General features: G+C 38.7%; 1 protein-coding gene across 1 annotated transcript in view; it reads right to left on the reverse strand.

Annotated features, from left to right (window-relative positions):
* The window catches only part of CLCA1 (chloride channel accessory 1), a 35,079-nt gene extending 24,069 nt beyond the window's left edge, over nt 1-11,010 (reverse strand). Inside the window, exons 1-4 of the mRNA XM_020877243.2 lie at nt 10,849-11,010; nt 5,272-5,412; nt 4,956-5,103; nt 2,433-2,538 (exon numbers count right to left, since the gene is read on the reverse strand). Of these exons, the coding sequence (XP_020732902.1) occupies nt 2,433-2,538; nt 4,956-5,103; nt 5,272-5,412; nt 10,849-11,010 (557 nt within the window). The remainder of the gene's footprint in view (nt 1-2,432; nt 2,539-4,955; nt 5,104-5,271; nt 5,413-10,848) is intronic.
* Nucleotides 11,011-12,318: the final 1,308 nt, after the last annotated feature.

Genomic DNA, 12,318 nt, shown 5'->3' on the forward strand with positions numbered 1-12,318 from the left:
TATTTATTAACATACTTCTAGTTTTCATCATGGTTTTATTTTTTTATATTGATAAGTCTATCCAGTTGAAAGAGAGTCCATTAATTTTTTCCCCATATAGTTAAAAATTGTCCTGACATCTAAAGAAATCTTGTCTTTCCTTGTGGACTTGTAATTCTAGCTATATCAAATAGTAAATTATCACGAGTCTACTAGTTTGCATTGTTTTAATTAATGTAGCTTTATTGTATATTTAAAATTCAACAAGAAAATTTTCCTTTATTACTATCCTTTTTCAAAAATGTTTGCAGCTGCTATCTATTGGATAAGCTCAGGGTCTTTAAAATGAGGTAAAAACAGAAATGTTTTGACTAGAGTTTCATAAGACCTATATATTAATTTGGGTTGAATTTAAATATTCTAGGAATTAAATATATCTCAGTTAATCTTAATTTCCTTTTAAATTCTTTAGAAGGATTTTGTGTTATGGTTTTCTTCAGATGTAACTTTCACATTTCTTAGTTTTCTTCAAATATATCTGGTTGCCTTATTGACTTCTCTTGTCAATTTTAATTTCTCTTTTTCCCTTCAGGCTTTCAAAGTGGATCACATTATCATCTGCCTAGAAGCAATTTTTTGTCTTTCTTTCTAGTAGCCCCTGTTTTTTTAACCTTCCCAACACATTATTGCATTGGCTACAACTTTCTAAGAATGATAATTTCTAGTAGCTCCCATTCTTATCATATTCCTGGGAATGTTTAGTAATTCCCTGTTAAATATTATGTGGGCAGTTGGCGTTCAATTGATGTTCTGCTTCATATTAAGGAAGCCTTCTATTATGGGTAGTACTGTCATTTTTGTAGTTGTTTCTAAGTCTTAGAAGTAATAAAGAATTGGTAGATAAGCAATAAATACTATTTGTATGTTATAACAAAATTTATTGTTAAGAGGACATGGTAATTATGTCAGTTTTGCAAAATGTTATCTGTGGAAGGATGAAAATGATGTATAGATATTTCTAGAATATCCATTAGAAAGAATATATACTAATCAGCTTTTCTCTCAAGGGGAATACAGTTTCTATCTGGAAGCATAGCAAGAAGTGGGAAAGGCAGATGTCAGGGCTGAATGTCATCTGTGGGCTGAGATTTGAGAGGTTCACCTAACATGATCTCATGGACAGAGTGACACTGGGGAATGGATTCTATAGTGTGTGGAGGGAAAAAGCCAAAGGAATCGGGTTGACTGTGTACGGCTCCGGGAGGTACTTAGTGTCTTTTTATACCTAAAGTGACATAAGAGGAGAGAAAATGTCAAATGACAGAATTTAGGTATAATAAAGAAAAGGGAAAGCAGAAAGCAGTGGTGCTCCTATGGGAGAAAGGGGAAGCCAAGGCAGAGTTCTGAATCCCACGCAGCTTCCTTTGGAAACTGCTGGGCAGACAGTAACCAAACCAAACTGAGTGCATCTCCTTAAAGAGCCATCGTGGGAGGAGAGCCAGAAGCAGACGTGAAGAGCGGTGTTGCCCCAGCTCTAGTCTTTTAGAAGGGGCTGTTGTTTTCAACTGAGGTGTAAATGTGCAAGCTTATCAAATTCCTTTTCAGAATCTGTTGGAATAATTTTCTTTTTTCCTTGATATACTATGCTAATTACTTACCTATTATCATAGCATTTTCTAATATCTGGAAGATACCCTTCTTGGCCTTGGTGTGTTTGTTATTCCTGTATAATATTAGTCCAGGAGTAACTTACTATGCTTTTATTTGTAATCTTTTTGGAAAGCTATATCTACACAATTCTTATGCATCCCATATGTCAGGTTTTAGTATCTGAATTATGCCAATTGTCTAAAATGAATTGGGAAGCTCCCTATCCTTTATATTTGTACAAAAGCAGTTTATTCCCTGAAACTTTTGATTCCAAGAACTTACCTGTAAAATTACAGGAGCCAGAGTACTTTTTTGTTTTTTTGGCCAGGGTACTTTCTAAGTATTCAGTTTGCTTTCTACTGACACCATACAGGGTTTTATTCAAATTGGGAGAGATTTTGTTTTGTTTTAATGTTTGGACTGTCTTTCAGCTAAGTTCCCCAGTGTCTCTCAGGCCCATTCATTCTGATATAGTTCACACAGATACTATTCTACCTGCAAGGCACTGAAGCTTTATGTCTCTGATTATGAGACAGGAAGATGGAGATCCTGAATGTAGAACCTGTGAATTTCTTTTAGTTATACACACACACACAAAGAGGCAAATGATTTATAGTAGAGAATTCATCTAAGGCACTTGTAAAGTGAACAAAAGTAGTAGTTTTATGGGAAGCTGAAAGAGAAGACACTAAGAATGAAAGAGGAAAATATGATAAAAGACTGACATTTTAAAAATATTCAATTCAAGACAAAATTGGTTGCAATTTAAAACAGTTTGGGAGAAGTAATCAAAATATACATACATTACTGGCTTGATTCTTTTTTTGAATAGGTAGAATTTCTGGTCATTATTATACTCATTAAATACTCCCCATCGTAGATGAGCCCATTCATGGACAAATGCCCTTCCTGTGAAAAAATGTTTTAAGCACCTAATTACAATAAGAATGGCAAAATTACCCTCTTAAATTCAGAGAAAGTAATTCTTCTGAAAATTATTATGTTTTGCTTTTTTAAGCTAAAGGTTTAATTTGACATGACAATTGTACATTTCTATAAATATGACTACTTATTTTGGATTGTCAAGTGCTAATTAGGCACTTAGTAAGTACCAGGAAGCTATTCATTCAAAGGTAAAACAAGTGCCCCGTGCTCACATATCTCATGTTCTAGCAGATGACACACATCATTTTAGATAACTAAAATCTTTAGGGGTGCAAGTGTCATGATGGAGGTCAGCACAGGCTGACCTATAGGGCAGCCAAGAAGGTCCTTCTTCCTAATGACCCAAACGTGGACAGATCTCAAGGTCTGCCTACTCCACATCTGCCTTTTTGCCTTGACCTATTCTCACCCTTCCAGTGTCATCGCCACCTACTCCTGAACTACTATGACACTCACCCGGCTGGCTCCATGTCTCCAGTCTTCAGTGACTTACCCTTGGTGCTCGGGATTAAGCCCAACTTCTCAACATGCATACAAGGTCCTTGATGATTCAGGCCTTGTTCCGCTACACAGCCATATTTCTTGCTGTTCTCCACCCAATTAAAAAACTCCATAATGACAATGGATTCCTGAACCCCTTTTAGTTTCTAGAGTTACACCATATTCTTGCTCATCTCTGATCATTTACATATTTTTCCTCTGCTTGGAATACCACCTCCCTATCTCTGGCTGGGAGATAACTCCTACTCTTCTTTCAAAATTAAGCTTATATCCAGATAGAAGCCTTCTCTGACATCCACAAACTAGTTCAGGTACCCCTCCTTTTTCACTTTCATTATATTCCATTATGGCATTTGTCATGTTATACTGTCATTGTTTATTTGCCAGTCTCTCACTATAGACTCTTGTCTCCGTGAAAACAGGCACCATGACTTCATTGTCATGTCTTGGCCCATATTGTCTAGAACTTAATAGGTACTTAGTAAATTTGTTATATTTGGATGAATATTAGTGACCTATGTACCAGTTAGTTTTTCTGAAATATAAATTCCAAGGTAGGCTGAATTTGGAGGATTAAGTGAGGAGGTGCATGTTTAGTAAGCCCTAGTATCTCACATTAAGGATTTTAGATTGCTCTACGTGCTGAGGAATAACTGATGGCCTCTTAATAATAGGGGAGATTGTGAAGGAGTAGTCACAGAGTCAGGGTACAAAAAGGAGAAAGTATAAAGGAATGGCATTGTATAAGGTGGCCTTGATGACTGGAGTGGGCTCAGGAGTGGGAAGGAACAGCTTAAGCTGGTAAGTAAATCAATCAATTGGTAAGTAAATCAATTCAACACATATTTATTGAGCCATACGTTGGGAATTTTCTGTTTCCGTTATAGAGATGTTGTAAAAGAGGTGTGTTGGCTAGACAATCCTCTCTGTTAAGGTCTGTAAAAGTGCTCCAGTGTATTTGGGGTGGGACATGCAGGCATCAATGCTCTTTTGTTTGCCTGTTTCTCTGCCTTGCCTATTTAAAGGAAAAAAATTAAAATGGTTCTAATTTTTTTTTTCATTTGTTTTTATTAGTTGGAGGCTAATTAGTTTATAATATTGTAGTGGTTCTAATATTTTTAAGATAATAAAGAAACCTAGTTGTTAGTTAACCTAGTTAATATTAATCACACTTGATTATCCTTGAAAAGTACATACTGTATATATGCCACTGCTGATTTCTTTTAATATTTTACCCCAAGATTGCTCTGTTTGGTTCATATGAAAATGATAAATGATATTTTGTGAAGGAAATGTTGACTTTTTCTTTAGTCAGATATTTGTCAGAGCTGAACATCAAGGCTATTCTGTCTGGTACTCAAAGTCTGGTCCAAGGTCAGGCAGTATCAGCATCACCTGGGAGCCTGTTAAAATGCAGATCCTTGAGTCCTACTCCACACCTACTGAATCAAAGTCATTTTAACAATCCATTTATAATCTGAATGCACATTAAAGTCTGAAAACATTATGTGTCTGCCATATGTTTTGGCCATACCTGAATTACAGACAGGAGATTTAATTTGTTCAGGTGTCTTCCCACAGAACCATAGGAACTTAACATCACATTAATTAAACTATTTAATCAGAGTTATTATCTGATAACTGAGTATCTGAAAATTAAAAATATTACATTTATACACATATATTTGCAGGATATGAATAAAATAAATTTCTAACTGAAAAATGCACTATTCTGAATCTGTTTTATGTGAAAAAAGCAGGCTATAATAGTCTATTTGACTTTTATGTTCTTACTCAGAAAGATAATGCTATTGTTGATCTATTTGCAACATGAAATTATTAAATTATTGCATAACAGAATATTTCATCTCTACCCATACCTTGTGGTCCATACTGAGGCAACTTTTTTCCAGCTAGGAAGTCAGGAGTGAGATAAATTCTATCACCCTTTTCTCCACAACCTCCCATCTGCTCAGTATAAGGTCCATCGTTACCTGTTGGATTAGGTTCAGCAACCAGAACATCAGCCTGAAATTTAAGAAAAATTTTTCATCATTACAAAATTTCAGCAAATGAACTGACCTTATTCACAGCAGACTATATTGAAACAATTTTATTTGATTCTAGAATATTTTGATAGAAGAATCTAAGTCACAAAATAAAACTAAATTTGAAAAAAGAAGTTAATATTCTTACATTTTTGTAGGTCTCAAGTTTGGGTTTCACATATTCAGGTTTTGTTTTCCAATTTTCAGGAATCAAAATGGCAACATTTTTGAAGTAGAATCTTTTTTCTGTAGCCTCAAACAGATATGGAGATGCATCGGTCACCATATCCTGGGGGTGGGGGTGGGAAATAAAATATAAAGAAGCATGCTTAATGACAGAAAAAAAGATGAAATCACCAATTATTCCAATTTATATTTGTATTTCACATTTCCAGAAACTGCTATTTATCAAGCTAAGAAAAGGAGATTATTTTGTTAATAATAGTAACTAGCCTTTTTTGATATTTTTACTGCATGCTCTGTGTCACAGTATAATAGTTGACAATGAAGACTTCAGAAGCAGGCACTAATCCTGGCTCACCACTTATGGTGGGACATCAGGAATTTCCCTGAGAGAATTTCCTGGTGATCCAAAGGTTAGGAGTCAGCACTTTCACTGCTGGGGACTGGGTTCCATCCCTGGCTGGGGGACTAGGATCCCACAAGCCACCTGGTGTGGCCAAAAAGAAAAAAGAAATGTCTTAAACCGCTCTTGAGCCTCAGTTTCCCCATTTATAAGATGGAAAATATTACAGGGAGCAGCCCATAAGGTTGTTGTGAGGATGAAATGAAGTCAAGAAAGCATTTGGAACCATGTTTACTTAGCACAAATGCTTATCAAATATTAGCTCTTAGTTTCATTTCATACGATCCTTTAAAGATCAATGAACCTTTAAAGGAGAAACTGAGAATTAGAGAGTATTAGTCTCAACATCTCACACCAAGTAGTAGTGAAAAGAAACTCAAATTAAAATAAATACAACTTCAACACCTCCTGTAATAATTGTATTGTTGTTGTTTAGTTGCTAAGTCATATCTGACTCTTTGTGACCCTATGGACTGAAGCAAGGTCAGGCTCCTCTGTCCATGGTATTCTCCAGGTGAGAATACTGGAGTGGGTTGCTATTTCCTTCTCCAGGGGATCTTCCTGACCCAGGGATTGAATCCTAGTCTCCTACATTGATGGGCGGATTCTTAACCACGGAGCTACCAGGGAAGCCCAAATGTTATGATAGTGTTTGTTTTTAGTATAATACTAAGTATTAGATACAACGAAGTGGCATAGTATATAATCTCTTTTCAAATTATGCCTAACTTTATTTCTTTAAAGAAAAAGAGCTGTAGTGTTAAATTATAAATGCCTGTTTCCCTGAAATGCATCATGACAAGATAGTAGAAGGGATATTGCAAGATATTTATTATAGAAAGGGAAATTGGTACTATTGGGGCTGCAAATCACTGAAAAATGCAAAAATGGGTGTAGACAGAGGGAAGAAGATTGAAGACTGAGCATTCAGAAGTGGGAAGAGGAAGAGCCAGCAGAGGAAGCTCAGAAGGAGCAGCCGGTTCAGGGGAAGGCGATCGGAAGGCGTGGGAGAGCATTTCAAGGAGAGAGCGTCCATCAGATTTAAACGCTGCTGAGCAATCAAGGAAGACGAGGACTAAAAACTGAGCAATGAATTTGGCAACCTGAGTGAGCCATTTTGTGGAATGGAGATGACAACTCTATATGAGCGAATTCAATAGGGTGGGAGGTGATGAAGCAGAGGCAGTGAGAACAGCAGGTCAAGAAATGTTTCTACAAACTAAAAGGAAATCAAGAAATGAAGCAGTAGTTGAAGGAAGATTTTGGGCAAGGGAGGTTTGTTTTGTTTTGAATGGGAACTATTATAACATATGTATGTGCTAGTGGGGAGAAAAAACAAAGCTTATAATTCAAGAGGGGAAAAAAGAGATCATTGCTGGAGGAGAGTCCTTACTGGAACAGACCAGAGAGGTGAGACATTGATGCCTACACATCTAATTCTAGGGGTGGCCTTAGAAGCAGAGACAGTACATCACTATTTGGGAAAATAGTACTTGTGTACTGATGCAGGAGCAAATCCTGTTCTGCTACTTCTTGGGGATAAACTTGGGGAATTTATCTCTCTGAGCCTCAGTTTCTGTCTTTTCAAATGGTAATGATAATAGTTGCCTTGCTAGTTTAAAAAAAAGTTCTCAAAACGATTTGCTTCTCCTTTTACCAAAAAAGCCAGATTTTGAACAACTGCTAGGAAAATTCAATATTGTATCACTTTTTAAATAAAAACATTGAATCAATATCACCAAAAAGTTGAAAAATAAGTATAAAACTTCCTACGTTCGAATATCATATTACAATTTAACTTGTGAAATGTAAATGTTCAGTGTCTCCTAGGAAGATAACTAAGCAGCATGAAATGTCTTGTCTTCTATGTTTTATTTGGAGAAGGCAGCGGCAACCCACTCCAGTACTCTTGCCTGGAAAATCCCATGGATGGAGGAGCCTGGTAGGCTGCAGTCCATGGGGTCGAGAAGAGTCGGACACGACTGAGCGACTTCACTTTCACTTTTCACTTCCACACATTGGAGAGGGGAATGGCAACCCACTCCAGTGTTCTTGCCTGGGGAATCCCAGGGTTGGAGGAACCTGGTGGGCTGCCGTCTATGCGGTCGCACAGAGTCGGACACGACTGAAGCGACTTAGCAGCAGCGGCTATGTTTTATTGGAAACATTAATAAGGAATCTTTGACATCTGTTTCATATTTTGAGAAAGTGATCTCATATCCAAATAGTTGAGTTTTTGAGGTTTGAAGAGCATTAAGGGTGAAATTTACATGAAGCACTGGTAATTCCTTAAGAACAGGGATACTGTACTGTTGACCACCGAATTCCTGGTACCTGACATAATGTGAATGCTCTGTAAATACATGTTCGTTGGATTAACGAACAAATGAGTGAATGAAGAGGTTACGATGAGGGGCAAACTGCCCAGGAGTGCCAAGACAGGAGGTGCTTGGGCTCCCATGCATTGAGGGGACCCCAGCTACTCCCACTGTGCGTGCGTTAAGGGGGCGCGAGGGGGAGAGAGCTTCCTGACCCTCACTTCCTTCTAGGAAGCGTGCTCGCGCCGCTCCCGCAGTATAGGCCAGAGTCGGGGGATCTGCTGCAGCGCCACCTGCTGGTGCTGTGAGTGGAGTACCCTTCGGACGGCCCTGCTGAAGCAGGTATTTAAGAACTGGCTTAGAAGGTTCTGCTCACACAAGGACACCAAGGGGAGAGTCTCCCCAAAATGCAGAGAACTGAGGGATGATCAGCAGGGTGGCAAAGCCCACAGTGAGGTCCCTTGACCGCAGATCTGAAACATCAAACAGGGACTCGCTTTTATTAACTACCCAGGGACTCTTGAGCACACTGTTGTCCTTAAAAGTGTGGTAACTGCGGAAACCAACTTCTCTCATACCCAACTCGTTTAGGACCATACCAGAAAACCAACTGAATAATAGTAGTGAGAAGTGTATTTCTCAGGAGGAACCCTCAAAGAGAGTGAAGCGAATGTCCTTTTGCTTTTTCTCTCAGTTCAGTTCAGTTGCTCAGTCATGTCCGACTCTTTGCGACCCCACGGACTGCAGCACGCCAGGCTTCCCTGTCCATCACCAACTCCTAGAGTTTACTCAAACTCATGTCCATTGAGTCAGTGATGCCATCCAGCCATCTCATCCTCTGTCGTCCCCTTCTCCTCTCACCTTCAATCTTTCCCAGCATCAGGGTCTTTTCACATGAGTCAGTTCTTCTCCTCAGGTGGCCAAAGCACCGAATAAATACAAATTACCATTGTCATCAGAGATAAGGCATTTGTGGCCCCTTTTCATACGTTCCTGAGGACTGCTCACTGTCCAGCCAGAGACAGAAACATGCTGCTCACATTATTCTCCCAACTTTCCTTGCCTGTTGCTCCAGTGGCTGCTTCATTTTTGCTAATGCTATTTCTAGGTTTGTTGTTCAGTTGACCAGTCATATCTGACTCTTTGCAACCCCATGGACTGCAGCATGCCAGGCCTCCCTGTTCCTTACCATCTCCCAAAGTTTGCCCAAGTTCATGTCCATTGCATCGGACATGATAGCAGCCAGTCATCTCCTCCTCTGACGCCTTTTTCTCCTTCTGCCCTCAATCTTTCCCACCATCAAGGACTTTTCCAATGAGTCGTCAGTTCCCATCAGATGAACAAACACTGGAGCTTCAGCTTTACATCAGTCCTTCCAGCGAGTATTCAGGGTTGATTTCCCTAAGATTGACTGGTTTGATCCTCTTACTAGAGATAACCAAAGACTCACCTAATGTTTCTCATTGTTTAGAGATTTCAAAAGGCATGAATTTCCCCTTCACTGATAGCAATAATATCTGATGGTCTTCTGGTTTGAACAGGTGAACTTCCCCTCCTCTTCAATCACTCCACTTCGCTAGCCCCAAACTCCTCTGGTGGTTGAGATAGTTCTCTCCCCTAACTCCTCTTTCTGGGTTTTCACTTGTTCAGGGCAAGAAACCTTTTGAGGCAACCCTTGGGGCCCTTGTACTATTAGCTTCTGAGTTTACACAGAGGAACTTTTCCCAGAAACAAGTCTCAGTCCTTTTGGTTTGGTAAGAAATGATGAGCCCTTTCCATCTAAGATTAAAAGGAGGCCTGGGGACTGATGAATTGCCTACCATTTGTTGAGCTCTTAATATGTACCAGACATTCTGCACACATTTTTAAAGGTCTTCTAAGTTTTTGAGAAAATTTTAGACTTACAGATGAGACATGCAAAAAATGTATAGAGTTCCCATATACCCTTCATCCAACTTCCCTTATATGTGTGCATTGATAATCCTTATAAAGTCCTGTGAGGAAGATATTTATTATTTTCCCCATTTTGTAGACCAGTACTTTTGCCCATTATACAGTACTACCTCTGGGTGAGCTACAGTCACTTTTCAGGGCTGGCTTTTATAAGACATTTCCTTCTTATTCTTTGCTGTTTGCTCTTGTACAAAACCTCTCTAATCCCTCCATCTTACAGCAGTTAGATGCCTCTATGTGGACAGGAAGAGTCCTCTTCCCTAATTTTTCCTTCCCCTACAGAAGAAGCAACAAGTGAAATGAGGCTGCTCAGCAGCCCTGAGAAGACACCTTGTGTTGGCCTGGCAAAATGTAGGATTTCCTCCCATTGGAAGGGTCAGGTTTGTTCTTAAGTTAAAGATTAAGATTTGCATCTTGGACTCCTATATTAGAATCACAGGGAAGGGAGGGTTTAATCAGGAGGATAAAAGGAGACTCTTGTAGGAACCAATGGTAAAATCAGACAAAGGAATTACCCTCTGCACATTTCATAATATCTGCCAAATATAGTTGGCTCTGCCTTGGTGTAGAACTAAATAATCTTCAATGAAGCCATCTACAGCCAAGAAGTAGAGATATCATTTAGTAAGTGCCAACAGTATATCAAGCTCTGAATTATATGTATTGCATGTATTATCTCTTCTCTCAGAAGAATCATAATGGTTGTGTTATTATTTCCATTTTATAGCTGAAGAAATGCAACCACAGATATTTAAAAAAAAAACTTTCCAGTGTCACACAGATGGAATTAGAGAACTCATCTTTGCTCTATCAATATATTATGCTTAATTTTTCAAAACAGCATGAATAGTTAGCATTTCAGACTTACCTGTATGTGTTGGATGAGTGTTTCGTCTTCTGGTACATTAGGGTCGATTGCAATGACAATGCCTTCGTAGCCATTATTACTCAGCTGAATGAGAGACTCACTCAGGGCCCCTTCCAGAAGGTGAAGGACCAGGATGAAGACAGAATTCTTAAACGACCCCATCGCTCTACATCTCCCTTTGAGTTCTCTCTTTGGAAAATGTTGGTTATGGAGGCATCTTTCCTTACCCCTATATATATATATGAATATACAGACACACATTTTTCCAATTTATCAACAGTGGTTTATTGCAGGACTTTAACCTCTTGACCCCAAATTGTTTCACTATTTGCATTTGTCTTCACTATGATGAATGATAACTATATCTTGGTCTCAAATTCTGTTTACTTTTAAATATTTTATTTTGAGAGGAATGTTAGCCTTGCCTTCACCTTTGCCAGTTGCTGGGACTGAGGGTGGGGAGCCACATCCGGTTCCCTGGAAGGACTCACAGCTGACAAGCAGCTTTACCATTGAAAGATGTTTACTTCTTACAAATGTTTGCCCAGTCAGGGACACTGACCCACCCAACACCACCCTCTAACCCCTGCCTGCCCAGTGGAAGCCTGACTGTTCTGCGTATTTGATACGTATTCATTAAGTGTAAACCATATTTCCAATTATCCCTCAAAATGGTCTTTATTTTTATCCTCTTTGATCTTTACATAACCTCAGCACCCCTTATTACTCTCTTAAATAATCTACTTGTACCAAAAGCATTAGCAAGCAACATTAGAAAAGATGAAATTTATATCTGACTGTGCAAGGTAAACTCCCTCAAGTTTCCTGATCAGACATCTATTTCATTATTCCATAGCCTCTACTGCCCAATAAAATTCAAATTAGTGTTAAATTATTTTACTGAAATTAAATGTCTGTTAGGCGAGATGCATTTAGATTGTCAGCCACTGTATAGATTCTTTTAAGTTTGCCAAGTCTCAGATGAAAACTCATATTGGTCCACCACTTTCCTGTATTCAAATTACTTGAAATATCCCTTCCTATAATATCATTTGAAGTATCACTACAAGACCTTTTAGAACTAACACCCAAAAAAGATGTCCTTTTCATTATAGGGGACTGGAATGCAAAAGTAGGAACTCAAGAAACACCTGGAGTAACAGGCAAATTTGGCCTTGGAGTACAGAATGAAGCAGGGCAAAGGCTAATAGAGTTTTGCCAAGAGAACGCACTGGTCATAGCAGATACCCTCTTCCAACAACACAAGAGAAGACTCTACACAGGGACATCACCAGATGGTCAACACTGAAATCAGATTGATTATATTCTTTGCAGCCAAAGATGGAGAAGCTCTATACAGTCAGCAAAAACAAGACTGGGAGCTGACTGTGGCTCAGATTATGAACTCCTTATTGCCAAATTCAGAATTAAATTGAAGTAATAGGGAAAGCCACTAGACCATTCAGGTAA

The sequence above is a fragment of the Odocoileus virginianus genome, chromosome 5, assembly GCF_023699985.2.
Source record: "Odocoileus virginianus isolate 20LAN1187 ecotype Illinois chromosome 5, Ovbor_1.2, whole genome shotgun sequence".
Classification (NCBI taxonomy): domain Eukaryota; kingdom Metazoa; phylum Chordata; class Mammalia; order Artiodactyla; family Cervidae; genus Odocoileus; species Odocoileus virginianus.